The 21,924-nt window shown below is 38.3% G+C and overlaps 1 protein-coding gene across 2 annotated transcripts; it reads left to right on the top strand.

Annotated features, from left to right (window-relative positions):
* The first annotated feature begins 1,440 nt into the window (after positions 1 to 1,440).
* On the top strand, positions 1,441 to 20,314 carry LOC103476269 (protein sprouty homolog 3). 2 transcript variants are annotated; one of them, XM_008428482.3, is made up of 2 exons: positions 1,441 to 2,170; positions 15,176 to 20,314. In XM_008428482.3, exon 2 carries the CDS (start codon positions 15,255 to 15,257, stop codon positions 16,137 to 16,139), a length of 885 nt encoding a protein of 294 aa, XP_008426704.1. In that variant the 5' UTR covers positions 1,441 to 2,170; positions 15,176 to 15,254; the 3' UTR covers positions 16,140 to 20,314. The 2 variants fall into 2 exon arrangements, with proteins under 2 accessions (XP_008426704.1, XP_081471871.1); XM_081615745.1 differs by lacking the exon at positions 1,441 to 2,170 and adding an exon at positions 3,333 to 3,545.
* The last annotated feature ends 1,610 nt before the right edge of the window (positions 20,315 to 21,924 follow it).

Here is a 21,924-nt window from a genome sequence, read left to right as displayed (position 1 = left end):
AAACAAATAACCTGCAAAATTATTTAAGTCTTCGAGCTGAGATGTAAGACGCTGGTTCTGCTCTCGCTGTTGAACCACTGCTACGCGCTACAGGTAGTAATATTTCACAGATGGAGCGCCACTTCTGCTCCACCTGGTAGTGACTCTCACACCAAACCTCTGTTTAAAGCTGCAGCATCTAACCTACAAAAATAAATTTTACATACGTATTAAAACTTTCGCTGTCCTAACATGAGACAGATAATCTCTAAAAAAAATAATCTACCTCCTCCCTGCTCTGCATAATTACTCCGCTCAGTCAGAAACAGCCACTCAGAACTAGCAGTAATCAGCTAGCCGCCATGCTATCAGGAAGTTTTCATTTAGTAACTCTGGATTGTTTATTGTAATGGAACCTGTATTTGCCTTTGAATGTTAAGTTTTATACTTGAATTTTTTTGGCAATGTTGAGAGGTTTTATTTTGGCTCTTTGCATTATTTAGCCTCTTCAGAGCCTTCATATGTTATCAGTCTGTTAAAGATAGTATTACCGATAGCAGTACAATTTGCAGAATGCCTGTTTTGTTTAGTTTTCTTCTTGGAAAAAGTTATTAAAAACAGTTTTTTGTCTAAATTAAGGTGAATTCATGGTTCCTTTTTCCACATAATGTAACCAGTAGTGTTTATGATAAAAAAAAATAAAAAAAAATTATGTGATCGGCATCGGTGATCGGTATCGGTGATCGGCCCTCATGGGTGATCGGTATCGGCAGGAAAAAACCTGATCGGCACATCTCTAGTATTTATTGTTTGGGAAACTTATAACTTAAGCTCTATTTCAAAGACAAATATTTTACTTTGGCATAATATAACAATGTATTGATATTAGAAAAATATAATTTGTACTTTTAAATACCTGAGTAGTTTTTAAATGCACTTTCAAATACTTAAGCATTTTCAAAAGTCAATATTATGGCACTTTAAGTTGAGTAAACCTTTGACAGAGCAACTTTTACTTGTAGTTGAGTAAGATTTGACCATCAATACTTTTACTCAAGTACCAGAGTTGAGTACTTTGTCCAAACAGGTTCCTTGATCCCTCCAATGCTACTTCATCCACATCACCACCAGGGCCAGGATTTTGCTGCTGCATCAAAACATATATAAATTGTTTATTTATATATTGATGATGTTCAGCATGTAAGTCAAAGTTTTATTGATACAATGAAGCTAGTTTGCCAAAAATGACTTCACACTATGAACATAAATTCTTACATTTGGAAATGTTGATGAATCAGTTCTGTTTTAATAAAATTAGATTTTTTTAAGCGTTCCTCCTCTGCATCTTGACTTGATTCCAGAGCTTGTTTAAGTCCAACTTCTGCCCAGTCATGGTAAAGCAGAGTTAAGTGAATTGAGCTGAATTCAGTGATGAAAGAGGGAGGAGTTGGAGACGGGAAAGGAGGAGGGCTGTCTGGAGATAATGTGTGTGTGTGGAAGAGAGACACAGACTGCATGCAGCTCTCAGTCATTCATCTCTTAGAAAGAGGAGAGGAAGCTACAACAGAAAGACAGGGAGAGCTTTTATAAATAACAAAGAAGACATTTTTTTTACCTAGCAATCCTGACTCGTTTCTCCTCTCATTCAGACTCTAGAAGCTGCATTTTTTTTCTTTGCAATCAAGTTTTCACATTACACTGCAAGTTCAGCTCCTGTGTGGAGATATTTCTGATTCACTCTCAGGCATCTGAAGACTCATTTCCTGCTCTGAGAACTGCAGACAAAATATACCAAAGCCTGTTTGTTTAACACGATTCCAGCATCAGGAGCAGTCATTCCAAAGTGAATCTCTTGAGCAAGGACAGAGAGGGGCTGGGAGGGTGAGACTCTTTTTTTATGCAGTTTACGCAAAAGGACTAGTTGGCTTATTTGTGGAAGGTGAAGAGCGGGGTGACCTGGAAAGGAAGCGCCCGGGAACAGAAACGCTCTGGGAAGGAGGAGGAGGAGGAAAGGAGAAGGGTGGTTCAGACTGAGAAAGAGCATCCTCCCAGCCCAGAAACAGATATCAACAAGACCACAACACCAGGTTTATCTTTATGTGTTTTAACAAAGAGAAACTAGGGATTCTGCACGCTCACATTCGGGACGCACCGGCACACCGCTGCAGAATGGATCTCCCTCCAATCAGAGGTAAGCATAAACTCATCCTGTCGCCATTCGATCTCATCATGATCTATTAGTGAGTGGCCTGACCTTGAAGCGAAAGAATTGTTTCAAGATTCTCGAGGAAATTCAGAGCTACTCAAACTCCCTGTTGTAACTCTGTGGAAGCAGAGTTTGCATCCGAAAATTTACTCTGTTTAAAGTTTGTTTGTACTTAAGAATCAGTGCAAGTTTTTAAATTTCAGTAACTAAAATAACAATTTCTCAGGAATAAGTGTTTAAATCTGCAACACTAAATAACCAAGGTGACATAACTATATGTAAGTACTGTCGTTTTAAACGTTAATTAACAACCAGCTGCATTACACGGTGATTTAACACCCTGCTTATGTTTGTGCGCATCCCTGAGAATAAAAACCTTCTAAATTCTCCTTCTGCTGAATATATTTTATCATGGAACAGAACATACAAATAGTACAAATGCTGCTCTAAAGTCTTATTAATTAAAGAAAACAGCTTATTGACATGAAATTTAACAGGGAAACAACAATACTGGTGAGAAAAATATGAATGCAAATAGTTGTAGGGCATTATTAACACTGTAAAAAAAAACCACAATTTTTGCGCATATTTTAGAAGTCTTATTAAAAGAATTAAATAACACTTTTCAACATGCAGACCTACAAATATACAGCGTAAAACTGCCAGTAGTCAACGTTTCACCATCAGTAACAAGAAGGTTTCATCAGCAGGACGTGTTTCTGCTCATCCTGTAATTTAACTGTTGTATCACATAAGAAGTTGGTAATTAGAAATAGGAAATTTTTTTTTTTTTTTTTAATATATATATGGTTTACCTTGTGGTGTATCTATTTCATCACTCTAGTACAACCCTGTAAAATGCCTAGATAAGTTTTTTCTCAGCAGCTTTGGGATGAAGTTAAGGTAAATTTATTGCAGCTGTTCCACTTCTAAAACCAATACTTAGCTCCAGAGCAGTTTACATGTCCATGCATTGGGGACATATGAGGCCGGGATTGATCGTCCTCAAGGTCGGATGTGGAACGTCAATATCCATCTGCGTTGGGTTGGGTTGGGACTGGAGGGGCGGGTGGATGAGAAAATGATGGGATGGACTGATGGGAAGAACGGAAAGAAAGAAAATAAACCGGATGCAGGGAGGGAGGAATGGGCGGGCATTGGGAAGAAGTGTTCACCATAGTTGGACAAATGGACAGATGTTCGGAAGGAGAAGTTATCCACAAGGAATGAAGGATGGAAAGAAAGGAGCGGAGATACGAAGCAAATATTTTCTTCATTTATTCAACAATAAACAGCTAAAGGATGGCAACATTTCATTCAGCAAGTATCCAACATCAATCTTTGGGGAAGACATAAGCAAGTAAGATGTGCTGGAGAAAAAAGTCACATCTCACTTTCTTCTAGTAAAAACTGCACTGGAAGGAAAAAAATATTGGATCTCCTGCTGATTTCTGAAAGTCTCCTCATTTAGGCAGAGACCAGATTTAAAAAAAACAAAAAAAAAACTGGACAACATTCAAGTTAAAACAGGGTTTGCAAGTCATTGTGTAAAATAAGTATTTGATCTCATTGCAGCATTACTTAGAAATTGTTGGAAAAAGAGATAAAAGTACTGAGATATTTCACCAGGTTTTAGTGCTTTGCATGATTGATTCTGACCCACTGCTGTTGACAGAAACTATCTAAATCCTTAAGATTTCTTTGCTGTTTGGTTGCAGATTTTCTCCACAGATTTTTCTTTTCCATCTTGAAAGACTCATTCATCCATGATGCTAGATTTTTAATCCAAAATGCAGTTTAATGACTCCTTTATGCTTATTTTTAGCCCCTTCCAGCCTGTATGTCTACCATGACTTTAATTATCACTTAATTTCTCTTTCTTACCCATTCTGATGGTCAATTTGAACTTTTAGTAAGCCAAAATGACTGAAGAGCTAGCTAGCATTACCTTTGCTAACATGTTATAATGTAACTTAATTGCAATAATGATATCTTAGAGATTGGAACGTTAAACAGGGAAAACCTTAGCATTTTGTGGTTTTCTTCACACCTATATGCATATTTTAACTTATCAAATGACAATCAAAATGAGTAAAGGGCTGGCTAGTCTTACCTTAGCTAACATGTTATGCTAGCTGTGTCATACTGCCATTAAATGATCGCTTAGAAGTTATAACTTTGAATTGTGTTTGACATTCCTCCCAGTCTTCTGGTGTTCCAGTTGCCTGTTAGAAAACCAGAAAATTGGAAGAGAATTGGAAACTGTTGTTCTAATAACAACTAACTAAAAAAAGACAATTGAATTATGTTTCTGTTCACTTTAGGCTTTCAGCAGCTGAAGCAATACTTTTGCAAACAAATATTGCACGGTACTGTGCGACTAATTTATGAAGACACAAACTGAGGGGAGAATAAACATTGAATTTGTGCAACCAATCGTTTCACATGTGAAAACCAACCTTTTGCTTAAAGTCTGGTTCCTTTTTCATGATCTTACAGCATTCAAACTAAACATATTGGTTACGTAGCATATGTCTCTGGTTAAGTTTGTTCCCCAGAGGATTTTAGAATTAAAGACCAGCTATGCCTCACTTTTTTCTTCTTTTTTTATTGTATGGCAATATCATAGTAAGACAGAGTAAATTAGAACTAGATATCAACTGTCTCATCTGGTTAAATAAATGTAAATAAAATGAAAATGTAACTTATTTGAATATGTAAACAACTGGGTCATATAGTCTCTACTTGTTTAATGTTCATAATTTTAAACATACTTTGTTCCCTCATTCTCTGGCTCGTCTCTCTTCCTCGTTTCCTCCTTCCCCTGCCTGGACTTTCTGGTCTGCAGTGTCTATTTCAGTCTTTCCGCTGGGGTCAGATTCGGCACATCCGGTATCTCGTCCAGTTTATTGTCATTGAATTCTGCCGAGCTCCCAGGGGACGTTGGAAGGAAGGCCCCTGGGTCTCAGTGCCAGACTTGTCCTTAAAGGGAAAATCATAGAACCAGAAAAATCTGAAGTGATGACATTAAAAGATTTGACCTGGTGAATTCTGCTGATTTGAAACACTCGGGGTATTTGTACGTAAAGATCAACAAAAAGGTTTTCTATGTTAGACTATAAGACAACTAAGAAGACATTTGAAACTTTAAAAGAAAACATTTTCTTAATGCAATGTACAGTTTAGACTCAGTGGTGTGTGGTGGTAGTAAAATAAAATGAATATCTATTGCCACTCTCGAAAAACACTGCAGTTCATAAAATTTAATTCATTTCCTCTTGATAACTTGGCAACTAGAGGCACAACGGGATAAAAAGGCCAAAAGAGTTAAGAGAGGTCAGCAGGACTGAATGGGTGAAAAGCAGTTGAAAGAACGAGTGGAAGGAGGAGGAAAGGAAAATGGGAAAACAGAGGAGAGGGAAGGGCGACCCCTCCTCATTCCAAACTGTGCTGTCGGTTTTAAAATAGCTTGAAACCATGATGTCATCTGACGCCAAAAGATGATTAACATCAGTGAAGTTCAGCAGGTTAAGTTCAGCGACAGGCAGGAAGTCAGACAAGGAATCCGCTAAGTTTTTCACCCCTTTTGCTATAGAGAAGTGCAATTTTTACTCGGCATCTCTTTTCACGAAAATTGAGACAGCAGATGATTAATTTAGTAAATGTTGGATGCATTTACTTTATTTAATATTGATATTCATATTTGAAGAACTTAACTAAATTGTATATTTTTTATTGTATACAATTTGTCAGCTGTATGAACGATGCCGAAGATTAAGACTTGGGCATTTTAAGGCCTTCATAATGCATTGATGAACAGAACATTTGAAATTTAAAATGGATGAAGTGTTTATTTGTATGCAAATCCAAAAACACTGCTTTAATTTAGAAAAAGTGACTTTGTTGTATGGGACACTGTTTTCTGCTTTGGGCAGCTACATTAGCAGCAACGTGTGTGTGCCAGTGTCAACTATCTATACAATCTAGTGTATTTAGCAATACCTGGAGTTTCACACTAAAAAAAACACAAAGTATTAGTGGTCTTGGTCTAGTTACTAGTCTGATTATCACAGTACACTTCAAATGAGAGAAAATTAAGTAACTTTTCATCAAGAGCTTGTTTTAAGTCCATAATTCCTTAATATTGATGAAAAAGAACTAGTTCTTCTGGCAGATTATTTCCCTTATAACAAGATTTTTCTCTTGTTTCAAGGGAAATAATCTTCCAATGGAACAGAAACTTTTTTTAATCAATATTAAATAATTATTGACTTAAAACAAGCTTTTATATCTTGCTGAAAAGTTACTTGTAAGTTAATTTTCTTTTATTTGAAGTGTACCAAGAAATTTGAACTACTAGACCAATAATACTTGGTAAGATTTTGTGTAATCATTGCATAATTTGTTGTGACTTTGATATTAGTGTACAAATTGATAATATTTCAAAGGACTGCAGTATTTGTTGGCCTTTCTTTCAGTTGTCATGGATACACACTCTGCATGCTAATGAGACATTCAGCCCGTTGGATGGAGCTTGTTGCAGGATTCACCCATAACTCAAGACAGCTGATAGTGACAGTCATTCAAATCAAAGCAGGGGGTCTCTAAAGCCTTATATTGGCATCCTGATTATGGGATGTTCCATTTGTAATGCGCTGCTCTGGGGTGTTTGAGTTTGCACAATGTTTCAAACAAGAACATATGCACAAGTAACTAAACAATTTAATTACACTGTAGTTGCTTTAATAGACTTGTGTACTCTATTTTTCTGTGAGTTCATGATAGACTGTATTTGTTCTATTCTGTTTAAATTCCAATTAGTGATGCTTTGACTTGCAGGAGGAGCTCAGTTTGATTCATTGAAGGTTTTGTAAACCTTCAAATGAATTTTTGAAATTTTGATTTTTTGATAGGACTTACGTGCTGACCTGTTTATCATATTTGAAAAAACAATGTAATTTTAATCTGTACACTTAAATCAGTATAAAGTCAAAGTAGGGAGAACAGAACTAGAGTGATATGATTAAGACTGCAAAAAATATTACCATTTATGTTTATGGAAAGATTACCATCAGAAAAGTAATTGGTAACAGTATTACACAATGCAAAAGACTTGACACAAACATCTTGAGGTTTGTAAGGGAAAGTATGTTTAATGTTTGTTTAAATAAGCCATAATACAGGATAGTATGAACTGTAGAGACAGAAATTAAACACCAAAGTAAAATAACTGTAGGTAACACACTATTAAAAGAATAAGTGCCGGGCTGGCCAGTTTCCACATATGAAAGAATAACTGTAACAATAATAATAATAGCTGTAATAATAAATTACAGTACAAATAAAAGACAAAACAAAATCTAATTTATTGGATGGATGTCATACTTGTATTTGTTTAAAATACATATGCCACACTGAATAGTGATTAGAAATTTGATGTGGTGAATAATTATGTTGCAGCAAAGACAGACATAGTGTTTTCGTTGCAAGAAGTGATGGAAAAGAGTGTGTGTGATTGTGTCCCAGGGTAGAGGCTCAGTCATTACTGATACTCCCCCAGAGCGCCTTCCTCAGGTTACTGCTGACAGCTTCTGAAAACATCAGCTCTCCCTCTTTCACAGTTTTCCCTCTTAGTTTGCTCTGCTACAGTGCTGTTTATTTTCATTTATTCTATGTTGTATGCAGGAATTTCATCCATTTCTGTTTGATCCTATGATGACTTGATGCCAAACCTGACCATGGTCAAATTGCAAGTCAGAAAATCACCTAAGTGAAAGCTCAACACGGTCTAGTTCAATGTCCAAAAAAGAGTATTTGGTAGTTGGCATAGCTCTAACTACAGGTAGCCATAGCAACATAATATCACTAATAGAGGTTTTTCAGTACAATGCCAGACGGTTGCTTGGAGAACTCAAATGATTTTTAGGTCAGAATTCCAATGTCAGGAGGCGTTCTTGTTGTATTATCAAATGGAAATTCAGAATTAGACTTCAAGCTCAAACGACGGCATCAGTGATTTTAATCTAGTATTAAGAGTATTTGGTAACTGACTTGTAGCGACAACCAAATAACAGGTTTCTATCAGTATTTTAACCGTTCAAATTCCATAACAATTTTACTTGCAGATGTTAGGCAATACAGTGTGGACCTAATTTAACAGGACACACAACACCACCTTTTATTTATTTTTTAATTAGTTCAGAATCTAGTTCAGTTGAATTTGGAGCTTTCATCCTTAACCCAATCTCAAGTTTACTTTAGTGTTTTAGATATTTAATTAGAGCAGATCAAGTAAGAATAAATAAAGTGCTTTCAAATTCCTCATAAGTCTGTATTTTATTATGAGAAGGTGTAAATACCAAAAGCAACAAAGTTAAAAAGCAAAATATACATTTCAGGTATTCTTGAAGATAATTATAAATAAAAATCATACCTTATCACAGAAAATAAGAATACTAAAGAAATGTTAAGTCATGGCCATGTTGTTGGGAAGGCAGCTGAATTGACACTTGTCCATCAGGCTGTGAATGACAGTCACCAACTTGATGCTACCACAGTGCTTTCCAAAAATATCAATGGAAAATTTAGTTAAAGGAAAAAGTGTGTATTAATGGGAATATCTGGTTGAACATACAGCAGCAAACACCTTTTACAATTCTCACCCATCATGTTCTTCTTTTCCTTGTTCATGAATCCAACAGTATCCGTTCCAACCTCCTAACTGCAACTGTAAGGACAATCTGTAGCTGGAATAGATCCAAATAAAAACTGTTGTGCATGCCTGAACCAAAATGGACCTCAGTGACGTTACACTGCTGTGTGATTAGTTAGCAGGTTGCCACCTGCTGCTTACAAGTAACAAATTTTAACCGTTTGCTTTGTAGTGTCTATGAGTTACAAGCAGCAAAAACAAAATATATATATTAATTGCCATACCGTGCACCAGTGACGTTTGGTGAGGTTCGTAGCTGGTGAGGCACCGACTTAATTATAATTGGATTTACAAATCTAGACCCCTGCATGTTATTGTTTACATAAGGAAATTTCGCACATGCGTACAATGCTGGAGGGCAAAAAGACTATTCTTTAACATGTGATGCTTAGCCGTGCCGCCACTGCAGAACAATTCCGTGATCTCAATCAAACTTAGACATGTAGATATTATTAATCTCATGCTGTGCTTAACAGCAAAGGGAGAAACCGTTAAAGTACAACTCAAAACCACGTCTTTCTCGCTCTCTGTATCAGCGCAGCTACTGTATTGCTAGCTCGCTGTTAGTGTCTCTTACTCTGCAGTTGTGGAGTCACAATATCTGGGTTCATGAGCGCCCCCTGCCATGAGGCACAAGAACTGCCTGCCTCACCTCGAATCTGTTCTCTGCTGTTTCTGATCGCTCTTTAGCACACGAAACACGTTACACACACAGTTGGTGACAATAAAAACACAGTACATTAAATACATAAGCTAAATTATGGGAAATATGTTCATACATTAAATGTTTTTAACCATTTTATTGGTGACGTACAGACAGGAGGAGCATGCTCTCATAGAATAGCAGCCAGTGCAGTTAGTGAGAGGTTGCGCAATCCCAGGTGAGGCTCGGCTCGCTGCTGCCTCACCGGCTTCACTTCTAACCATTTGAATGGGAAAATGCGAAAATTCAGCGATTTTGAAGAAAAATAACATCACATTTGGTTAAATTAAATTAAAAATAGGTATTTTATAGAACAAACCACAGGATGAAAATATATTTATAAATGATTTTATTATTATATATTTTTCCATGATGACAGGTGAGGCTCTGCCTCACCTGCCTCCCCTGACCGCACGTCTCTGCCGTGCACTAAGGTCAAACATTATTCTTTTTTTTTTTTCACTTTCGATATTGGTTATATGTTTAAACAAAGCCGTTGTTTAAGTGATTGCTGCAGATTGTACCCCACACCCTTTTACTGGAAGATGTCTCCATGGAAACTGTGATTTGGGAAGTCAGCTTTCCAGAATCCTCAGACAATAACAAACATGTGACTCATAAAAAACACACACAGACACACACATATCTTTCAGCTCCACTTGTAATGTGAGAGGGGGATGCTGCCTGCCCCACCCTCCTCCTTCCTTTAACACACATACCCTTGTACTTCTGTTGGTCTGAGGACATTGTATTGACTTTGATTCATTTTAGTAAATGCATTTATGCCTAACCTTAACCAACCGTTAAGACACACACACACACACACACACACACACACACACACACACACACACACACACACACACACACACACACACACGCACACGCACATACACACGCACATGCGCACACACGCACACGCACACATGCAAGACACTCCAACTCTTCTCCCAGCTGTTATGGACAGAGGACTGATAACAGACTCCCAAGCAGTTCCAGCCAAAACAACAGTAACACTCAGCATAGTCATACTGAAGCACAATCAAGTAACTATGTTAACTTCAATTATTATAAAAATTCAAGATACGTCAAGCATAACTTCACAGAAATTTGACTTCATAATTTGATCTCTTGAAATTGGTCTCTGTCTCTTTAAGATGCTCCTACTCTTTCTGACTCTCCGGCTTCCGCAGGTTATCACAACAAGATTTCTGAGGCCATTTACAACTATTCTTATTATGAGTATTGGATTGAGAAGTAGCTCAGATGTTTGCTAATTGCCGCTGCCACTAGTCTGGAGGATCTCAGAGGGGGAGTAATAGTCTTACCTGTGTTACAAAATCTCTGCAGCTCCTCCAGAGTGACTGTGGGGTGTTTTTTCTGATTAATGCTCTACCTGCTGCCAGACCTGTCATTTCAGTAAGATCTCATTTCTTGCCAGGTTGGCAGTTGTCATTTTGGGTTATGAATGGGACAGTGATCTGTGTGATGAATCCTGCTGTAAACGTCTCCAGATCTTCTAAGCTGTCTTCCTTTATCTTTGTAATGCAATTTCTTCTCTAACGTTTTTTTTAGAGACATTAGTGAACCTTGGAGCCCTTCACTGCCTCAGCAGTGCTGCTGTGGGTATTTAGCTTATGCCACAAATCACAATAGTAGCAGAAATGTATTTATTTATTGTTGGAATGTGCTCAACGTCTGGCTAGCTTAGTGGTGAAAGTACCATTATTATTCAACAGGCTCCTTCACTGTCCAGTTTTACAACCCAGCTGAGACTTGATTTTACTTAACTTTTATTGATATTGATTTGATGTGTTTAACTGTGTCGTTGTATTGCATTTTGAATTGAGCTTCTTTCATTCATTATTATATGCTTAACTTTGTGGCTTTATTTTTATGCTTTCTTTTATCTTATTTATCACATATGTGCAGAACTTTGTTTCAGCTGTGGCTGGTGTTAAAACAAGTTATAAATACATTTTTGTTTTTCAGACCAACCAGATGTGGCAGCACATTCTGGATGATCGGAGTTTTTACTGCACAGTCTAGAAACCCAGTTAGGAGGGAATTGCACTAATAAACAAGAGCAGTAAAAGCAAAGGAGGTGGATTAGCTGTACTTCCCAGTAACTAATGGTGTCATCCAGAAAATGAAATATTGTCTTTTCTGTCTGGAAACAGAGCTGCATAACAGTCATAAGACTGTCAAACATCAACACTGTGTCAAGAATCCAGAAGCTTCTTGAGATTTGGTGCAAGACTGACTGCTACCAGAGGCCCATCCAGCCCACAGCATTATCATCCATAATGACGCTTCGAACAATATGACATTTAGTTTCCCTTTGGGTTAAAACTTTGTTTTGGATTGAACCGATTCAATAGTAATAGGTAAATAAAACTATAGTTGCTCAGAAAATGACCAGCGATGTTTGATTTCTTCTTTGCATTTAGAGATATTATTATTGTCACCCCCTTCTGGCCTGACATGGTTATTTCAGCTATTTAAAAATAAAATCAATCCTCTAATCAGTTCTTAAAAAAAACCGCAACAAAATAAAAAAAAATCATTTTGGTAAGCAAAAAGTGTAAATCAAAATTGCAGAAGTGTAGCCCTTGCTTAGTCTAATATCCACAGTGAAAAATAATATTGGAGCAGAAAGTCCTTCCCTCCAATTAGTAGAGCTTGAAAAGAATTAGGCTCTGCCGTGTTCAACCATCTCTCATGACTTCCAGGATCAGTGCCATGTTCAGGGTGGCATCAGTTGTAAGTAAATATGAGGTCATGAAAATGAATGACAGGCCTCTTCCCTTATAACAATTAGATGGTCTGATAGGCGAGCAGAGTAGGAGTGAGCTGCAGCCACCGCTCTGTCTGATGAGATTAGTCACCAGGACCTCTCCTCTCAAACTAATTTGAAAAATGCATCTTCATCTGACCAGCCCCATCCTTTCTTATCTGCTGCTTTATGGCTGGACCTGCAGAAGGAGGAAACCAAGTGGCTGACTGGTCACTCTAAGTCAAAAAGAAACTGTAATGCCACAATTTGTTCTGTATATTTTTTAAAACATAGGGGTAAATGGGGCTTTTTCAGTATTTTTTGTTACCTAGAAAGTGCTAATTAATCAGTGTACTTCTCTTTCCAGTGATGAACTGCTGCTCTTGGGTTTTATCCACCTACATTAGGTCCAAAAAACAATAGAAAAAATAAATAAGTCAGTTTGGATAAAAGCATCAACATAATTCTGTCACTTTTGCACAACTTTTTCCAAAGTCTTTCTGTTTCTTCTTGACTATGCGCCTTTAGCTTCTGGTGCCACATATATTTGCAGTCAAACATCATCTCCCTTCATGCCGATAACTTATAAAATATTTTTCCGACCTCAAAAACAATACAAGGTTATCTTTACAATCTTCTGTTCAATTTCCATTTATCTTTTGTAGGGTGAGGCAGTGACCTCTTGACCTTGGAGATTTGCATGGACAGATATTTTAGAGTGTGTTTATGCCTTGCTGCGTGATTGTTGCAGATGGTGTGTCTTTTGCACTTTTGCAGCCACATATTGCCATTTTGTTCAAACCTATTTTCATTTTGATAAATGATAGCAACATATGACTATATTTACTTTCAAATATAATCATCAAATCATTTGATTTAATTGCATATAATTTTCTGATTATTTTATAGCTATGTTTCCTCAAAAATGATACTTGAGTATTTCTTTAAACAAATGGTAGTTACTAATCGACCAGCTGGTCTCCATCCACCTCTTATTACCGTTATGAGACAACCAAACCTTCAAAAGTATAAACTAGCTTGTCTTAAACATATTTCGTCCTCTTTGTGCCTTTACAATTGCTGTTTTTTGTCCAGTTTGATGTCCAAATCAAGTGAAACTTCTTAAGAGATTAACTCAACAAGTTGAGGAGGAATTTGTCATTTCTTTCTCTTTTTGTAACAGAAAGGTGTAAAACTGCCAGGAAACCAGACCCACCAAACCGTTTTTACATATTCAAACCACAGAAACCCACATATCTTCAGTTCCATGGACATTTATTGATGCCAAATGTTTGGGCTCTATTACCTGTAGTTTTCAGAGTTGCATCATTAAAAATAATCTTTGGTCGTCAAAATACTAAAATTAATTGCATTAGGTTTTGACTTGCGCTTTTCCCCAAGTGATATTAAACTATTCCTATGAAGGTAGAAACTTTAAAAATACTTATATTTTTTATTTTTACTGAAAACACACTAACACACAGCAGCAGCAGCAGCAGGAGTGTTTAACAGATGCTGAATTAGCGGGTTGCGTCTCTCTGCTTCTGGCAGGCTAATAACTGTTAGTTTGAGAAGCAGAGATCCTCCATGATCAGGGTGACAGGGTGGATGATTTTTTTGTAGCCTCTGCTGCCAAAATTAATTATTAACCAAACAGACAGACAGACAGACAGACAGACAGACAGACAGACAGACAGACAGACAGACAGACAGACAGACAGACAGACAGACAGGTAGATAGAATGACTTTGTGCCACAGCAGCAAATAACCATCCATTCATCCATTTTTTGTACACCCTCTTCCCTCAATGGGGTCAGGAGGGTTGCTGGTGCCTATCTCCAGCTAACGTTCCTGGCGAGAAGCGGGGTCACCCTGGACAGGTTCCCAGTCTGTCGCAACAAAATTGCAAATAGCAAACAACTCACAACAATAAACAAAAGATTTGGGTGAAACAGAAACAAAACTGAAGTTACTATCTTTGGACCCAAAGAGGAACAGTCCAGAGTCAGCATGCAGTTTCAGTTATTACAGTTAGAAACTAGAGATCAGGCCTAAAATCTTTGTGTAGTCATGGACTCTGAACATTCAGAAACACATATAGGCAATTACAAAGTCAGCCTTCTAACTCACGAGGAACAGTTATATGTTTAAAAGACAAATGTGACAAGATCTGGAGAAATTCATCCATTTGTTTATCTTTAGTCGCACTGATTACTGCAGCAGTGTCTTCACAGGTCTGCCTAAAATGTCAGGCGGCTGCAGCTGATCCAGGCAGCTGCTTGCATTCTCACTAACAAAGTAGAGCACATAATCCCAGCTCCAGAGCTGTTCCACTGGCTCCTGTAGCTCAAAGAATATACTTAAAATATTTTTGCTCCACAAATCAGTAACAAACTTCCAGAAAGTACCAGAACAGCTGAAACACTGAGTTCCTCTAAATCAAGGCTAAAAACCTGCCTGTTTGGAGTTGTCTTTGGTTAGTTCTAAATGGAACTAACCAAAGACAACTTTGGTTGTATCGACAATATACATCTTGTTGAGTATCTTGTCGATACTCAACAAGATGAGTATCGATGATTTTGACGATGACATGGACAAAATGTAAGGCTTATTGCTTGTTTCATAACTGGTGACTGCATAACGTTTTTATGATGAAAAGCACTTTGAACTGCCTTCATGCTGAAATGTGCTACACAAATAAACTTGGACTTGAAATGTTTTGATAACTTTTGATCGTCTCAGATAACTCAAGCACCAACAACTGAAGCAGCTTTCTCTCTTCTTATGTGTATTTGCAGATATGTCTGATGTCCCTTGAGATTTGGGAGCCCCTTGCCCTGGCATCCGGCCCCAGTGCCACACTGCTGGCTCCCCAGGATGGAACACACTCATTCCCTGAGAAATGAGCAGGACTCAGTACTCTCACTTGATCAGATACGGGCCATCCGGGCCAACAATGACTATGTGGACAGACCAGTGGCATTGGAACCGGCATCCCAATCTGGATTCTACTACGCCCATGAGGACCGTATAGTATACAGCCATCACCCCCAGCCTTCTTCTTTCTCCTCTGCTCTGTCCCGCAGTCAAAGTCAGCAGCAGCATGCTCATCTGGCACACCTGAGCCGCTCCAGCACCATAAGCTCCTCAATTTCTCGGACCAGTGCCACATCCGATCAGCGGCTTCTGGCAGGTTTGACGCCATCTCACTCTGGATTCAGTTCAGTCATCCACTCTCAGCCTAAAGGGGAGCTTAAGTCCGACACTTCCTTCGGTAAAGGCCTGACAGACGAGGAAGCTGAACATTTGTTCATCTGTGAACGATGTGGCCGCTGCAAGTGTCAAGAATGCTGCAGCCCCCGCCGCCTGCCTTCATGCTGGGCCTGCGAGCAACGTTGTCTTTGCTCTGCCGAGAGCGCTGTGGAGTATGGTACATGCTTGTGTTGTGTGAAAGGCCTGTTCTATCACTGTTCTGCCCAAGATGACGAGGATAACTGCGCTGATCAACCATGCTCCTGCTCTGCAGCCCACGCCTGTGCTCGCTGGAGCACCATGGCGCTGCTGGCGCTCTGTCTGCCCTGCCTCTGCTGCTACCCCCCTGCCAGGATGTGTCTTGCACTATGCCAGTGCATGCATGACCGAGCAACACGGCCTGGCTGCAGGTGCAGCAACACCAACACAGTGTGCCGCAAAATTTCTGCCTCCAACCCTAACGCCGGTCACCCACCGCTACGAAGCAAAGACCTGGAAAAGTCGCTATGACACGTCTAGAGTTGGGGGAGAATATCAAACCAAAAAAATGGTGACATTGTGGTCCACCTGTCTATAAATACCAACCTAACAAACCCAACGTCAAGTGTTGTTCTCCTAAAATACTTTGAATTTAGATCTCCAACTCAGGGGGGACCAAAGACCTACTGTGCCTGTTCATGTTGGAGACTTAATGCCTGAAAACAAGAGCTCTACCTTTAACCCAGACTCTCAGACAAGAACAACTTCTCTTTGCCTTCTGTCTTGTTATCTCAGCGTGATAAAATCTATTTATTTATTGTTAAACCTCCTTCCTCCCCACCCTTTGCAGAAGGTTTGAGTGGAGCACAGAGAGGAGTGACTGACCCGTGGCGGTGTGTACAATCCTCGCCAACAGGAGTTCCGTTCTCCAGAAACAGAATTTCAGAGCAAGTACTGAAACTAATCCTGAAGTGATGTTCTGAGCACTTATTGCAATCTAAGGACAAAAAGGGAACAAATTAAATCTTTTTGCTACATTGATTGCTTGAGTAGGGCTAAGCAAAGCATAAAGGCCATAAAGTGACTGTCTTCACAATCTGAAACCAAAAAATGGGACCATCCACTGTACTGACAAAGTGAATTTAAATGCTATTAAGCTCATTTGTAAAAGAAAAGCACTGTGAGGTGGATGGACAATGTTTTCCACCCAGAACTGAACTGGGAATTATTAAACCAGAGAGGATGCATCCATTGTGTCAAGGCAGCGTGCGAATGTGTTTGTGTGTCTCCTCCTACTGTACAACCTGTGTGTGTGCATGTGTGTGTGTGTGTGTGTATGTGTGTGTTGTTTTGTCAGCAGAAGAAGCCTCCCTTGTCTTTATTTTTAGCTGTGCTGCTTTAGTCAAGCTCCATGAGTCTGGTCAGGTTTCCTCTTGAAGTCAGTCTGTCGCCAGCCTCACCCCACTGACCGACCTCCATCTTCCTTCTCCACTCCTCCTTTTCTTATCTATTCACTCATCCACCAATCAGGTAATACCTTGGTTTAGGAGGGTTAGATTTGCTAATAAGCAAAATTACCACGAGAAGAGCTTGCTTTTTGATCGTTTGAAGTTTTCGGTCATAATGACATCTGACGAAGGCTCAACCCAGACAGATGGAAGAGAACTAAGACAATCCAACTAGAAAGTAGACATGAGGCATTTATATTGTATCTCCCTCCTGCCTCATCTGTCTTCCCTCTAAAGCTCAGACGGCTAAAAGCCTCCAGTTCCAGGCCCACAGAGAGTTGATCAAACAGGCAATTAGCTTCCTGTTAGCTCTTAATGGGCCATAGAAGACCGGAGTGTGGGAGGGAGGGAGGAGAGCGGACAGGATGCAGGAGGAGTTGTGGTGTTTGGCAGATGGAGAGAGGGATGCTAAGAGGGGGAAAAAGAGGTGGTTGATGTTGCAATGAGGTCATCCTTTTTTTTATTTCAGCACTTCAGGCTTCAATGCAAGAGAAGTGCAACAGACATTCTCAAAAAGGGAGCATCTAAGGTGAATGAATACAACAGTCACACAAGTATGGGTGTGTATTTGTGTGAAGGGTGGGGCATATGTTTTCCAGTGTGTGTGTGTGTGTGCATGTGTATGTAGGTTTAAGAATGAATATGTTTTAGCTTGTCTGTGCAAGAATAAGCACAGACGTACACACTGACCTGATATGTTAAATATTACTTTGCTATATTTTTATATGTAACTGTGGACCTTCAGCTGTATGATTATTTTTACTCAGTGTTATTTTCAGACAGCGATATTGTTTTCCATTAAAGTGAGAAATTTCCTGTATTCCTACACAATTTTCTGAAACTTTTAGGGCAACTCTCACAAGCATGATGGGTTTTAGAAACAATACTAACACCCAGCTGACATGTGCAGTTAGCAACAAATGGGTTTTGCCTTGTGCACTTGGTCCCACAGTGAGCCACATCAGAAAAACCTTATGAAGGTCTGTGTCTTGAACAACTATTTTCATTGTGCACTGAGGTGTTTCATTATTTTTTTTTGCTCATTTTGTAAATTTGTCTTAGGACAAAGGATGAAAATGAGCTATTATGCCAAGAATTATGGTAATGTTGACTAAGGTGCACTGTCCGAAATGTCATGCAGCCCTGTTACCTGAGCAGATAGACTGACCAGCTAGCATAGGACTGTTGTGTTAGTTAATAAAGACAAAAATGGTCAAAAGAGATATTATTCTGCACGATAAGCACTTGAAAACTTCTGAGTATAATAAAAATAACAAGAAACACATATTCCAGCACTGTAATGTTATTTTAGCAGCATTTGTTATTATCTCTGTTATGAAGTGTTACTGTCCAGGGTTTGCCTGAGAGTTGCCCTAGATTTTTCCATACATCACTGATCCTACACTGAAAGTTGAGTTTTGACTTATAAATGTTTTCCTCCTTTTTTTTAAGTCACAATGTTGCAACTTTTTCTGCATTTACTATTGTCTGCGCCATAATTACTGCAAATAGTCCAAATAACATAATCAGATGCTCAGTAATCAAATCCCTAAGTGTTACGTCCACATCAATGAAGATACATATGAGGACCCATTTTTATATTATAGACACATAAAACCATGCTTTCTGAAAACATAAAAGAAGTTCCTCATTGGAGCCATTTTTGATACTTTGCTGGTATATGCATGCAACTGTGAATGACTATGCTTCAAAAGCAGCAGAACAGCTTTGGTGCCTGATTTAAAAACACTGGCGTGTTGGGGTTAACATTTTTAAAGTAATGTTTTTCAATTGCATCTTCATTGTTGTGGACTCAGGTGGATTCTGCACAAAATCTCTGCTTCAGTGGCTGAATGCCTGCAGTCAAACCTTGGTGCTTGTGAAGACCATGTGAGGAACAACTGTTTCATTCTGGATTCGCTTTAGCTTGAACTCTTTAGCTGTTTGGTTTGTTGTGTACAGAAACACACAGAGAGGGGATCTGTGGAGAAGAAGCCAAACTCAGTTCCAGACAAACTTAGTTTAAATTAATAGTTTTTAAGTGTTCATATTTTACTGACACATCCTGTCAAACTAATGTTAATGTTCTGAATCATGAACTGAGTTTATGACTCTCCTAAATTTATTCCTGTTGCTTTCCTGCATCTTTCCATCTTTTTCCCCATTTTCTTTTTTCACTTCTACCCTTTTCCTTCTTCTCCCTCTATTCTTCTTTTTTTGACCATTTTCCTTCTTCATCCTCCATTTCCTTCCTTCCTTTCTCTCTTTACTCCCTCTTTTCAGTTTGCTTTTTCTTCCTCATCCTTCTGTCCCTCTTTCTGTCCCGTTTACATTGTAAAAAAAACAAAATCATCTCCAAATTTACCATATAAATACAGTAAAATTCTGGCAACCACAGCTGCTGATATTTTGCCATAAATTAGATATGTTTCTTTTTTACAGTGCACTCTTTTATTCTTGCTCCTCTTTTCATTACTTCCAATTCCTTGCTTCCTCACGCCTTAAATGCCTTCCTGTTTTTGCTTCTTGCAAGTATTAAATTTAAATCCTGACCTCATTAGATATATTTTCTGTTAAATCATAAGAAACACTTTCAATTTGCAATAAAGAAAAAAAAGACAAAACATTGACTAAGGACTAATTTCAGTTGAAAGAATTTTGATTAGCATGCATTGATGCTCTTCATCCTCCACAAATCCCCTGACCAGATGATTCTGTATGAATTCAATCCTATGCATCGTCAGGAATCTGTCTGCTGCTAAATGTTTGAAGGCTCCCACAGTAACCACTCCACCACTTCTCCTTAGGTCGTAGCAAGCATCGTTCCTGGTGTTAATTGGCATCTTGTAAGTTGTTAAAGAATCTAGGGAGAGTATATAGAACAAATATATATATAGAAATCTATCTAAAATAAATTTATATATACATATATATATATATATATATATATATATATATATATACAATATGCATTTCACAGTTGGTTTCACTGCTGTTTTTGCTTCATCTATATATTTATTTGAATGGTTGCAACGATTGTGCTAACATTAACCATGTTGTATTTATTTTACAGCACTCAGTGAAAGCAAAGAGCACCAATGTTGTTGTTTGAGTTTCTTTGTTCCTCTCAGTGTGGTGTGGCTGCTGCTGCCCTCCTGGCAAAAGATGAACCAATAAAACAACAGTTTTCAAACAAAAGCTGAGTTCATATGGTCTGATTTTATCATGCAGCTGTTCCATGTTACCAGTAATCAAGACGACAGTTTTACTCTAACAATGAGGCCAGACTTACTTCCATTCATCCTGTCTCATCTACTGTTGAGATCAACCATCTCCTGAACTTTCTGCAGGATTGCACTTGCAGGCAAGGCAAGGTTGACTGAGAACTGCAAGGAAAGACCCTAGCACACTGCAAAAACACAAAAAGTATTTTTCGTCTAGTTTCTATTGAAATAAAGCAAAACTAACTTACAAGTAACTTTTCAGGAAAATTTAGGAGTTTAACCCTTGCATGTTGAAATGGGGTCCAACCGACCCCACACACGTAAAACCTGTATCATTTTCCATAGACCTCTACGCTTGCCTCAGTCCTCGCACGCACAAGGGTAATTCATTAATATTGATAAAAAAGTACTGGCTCCACTGGCAGATGATTTCACTTATAACATGAGAATGTGTCTTGTTACAAGGGAAATCATTTGCCAGTGGAACTGTTACCTTTTATTAAGGAATTATTCACATAACACAAACTCCTGTATGTTGTGTTTGTTTTACCTAAATTAAGCCACTATAATTGTCATTAGCTGCTTCTCAAACGTCAGTCGGTGGCGGCAGACAGACGCTCACAATGAGCCAGCTTCTGCTGAAGGTTTCTTCCTCTTTAAATGACAGTTTCTTTTCTCACTGTTTCTATGTTCTTGCTCAGTGTGAGGGATTGCTTCAGAGTTAGTGGCTGCTGTTTCCATATTCGTATTTGGAGAAGTGCTGCAAGTAAATGAATCGGTGGAATCGACGGGGGATGTCATCATTTTGGAGTTAAATGTTAATCTGTGTTCTTTCAAATTTTAAAAAACTTTGAGATCAGGTTATTTTGAAATGTCGCTCTCTTAATTTGATAGGAAGTGTTCCAGTATCTGCCTGCTATCCGATAAGTCTCAAACCTACTAATAAAAATAAAGCTGAAAACAGATTTGAGTGCATTGAACCAATAAAAGTGTATTGTAATTGCCAAGTAATTACATAAAATATGAATTCCAAACATAATAACCTCTTATGAACTTCTTAATCACATAAGATCTGTCATTTCCAGTAGGCCTTTCTGTTCACCTTTAGAGCTCCACCCCTAAAAGTCCAAAGACAGGGGCATTTTTATTAAAATCAGAAAAATATAATTAAACACAATTACGTTGCAAAATCAGTTTTAAAGTTAGGTGGGTCATTAATACAATTTTCATTATTAATGTATCAGTTTTACAATTTAAAGAGAAATGTTTGATGAGGTGTCATATTACACAAAGTAACAAGACAAAAAATGACAGCAACCACGGCGTCAACAAGACAGTCCAATTTACTTTTTTGTTGCCTTGTTGCATACAAAACAAAATGCGGAGCAGGGGAAAGGATGAGGAGTACCAAATCAAAAATAGAGTACCAAAATTTTAATTGACGTATTTTGACACTTTAAATGCCTACAGTAAGTGTTGCGTTGCGTTCCAGCATCCATGTTGGCCTCCGATAACCCTTCATTCACAATCTGCGTTCCGACATCATTTGATTTACAAATGGATCACTACTGGTGTCCATTAGTG

This window comes from Poecilia reticulata, chromosome 14, assembly GCF_904066995.2.
Source record: "Poecilia reticulata chromosome 14, P_reticulata-male-v2, whole genome shotgun sequence".
Taxonomy (NCBI): Eukaryota; Metazoa; Chordata; class Actinopteri; order Cyprinodontiformes; family Poeciliidae; genus Poecilia; species Poecilia reticulata.
Note: the sequence above shows the minus strand (reverse complement) of the source record. Positions and strands in the feature narration are given on the sequence as shown.

Excerpts from the sequence above, each read along its gene's own strand:
- LOC103476269 (XM_008428482.3), top strand. The coding sequence starts at position 15,255 with ATGGAACACACTCATTCCCTGAGAAATGAGCAGGACTCAGTACTCTCA.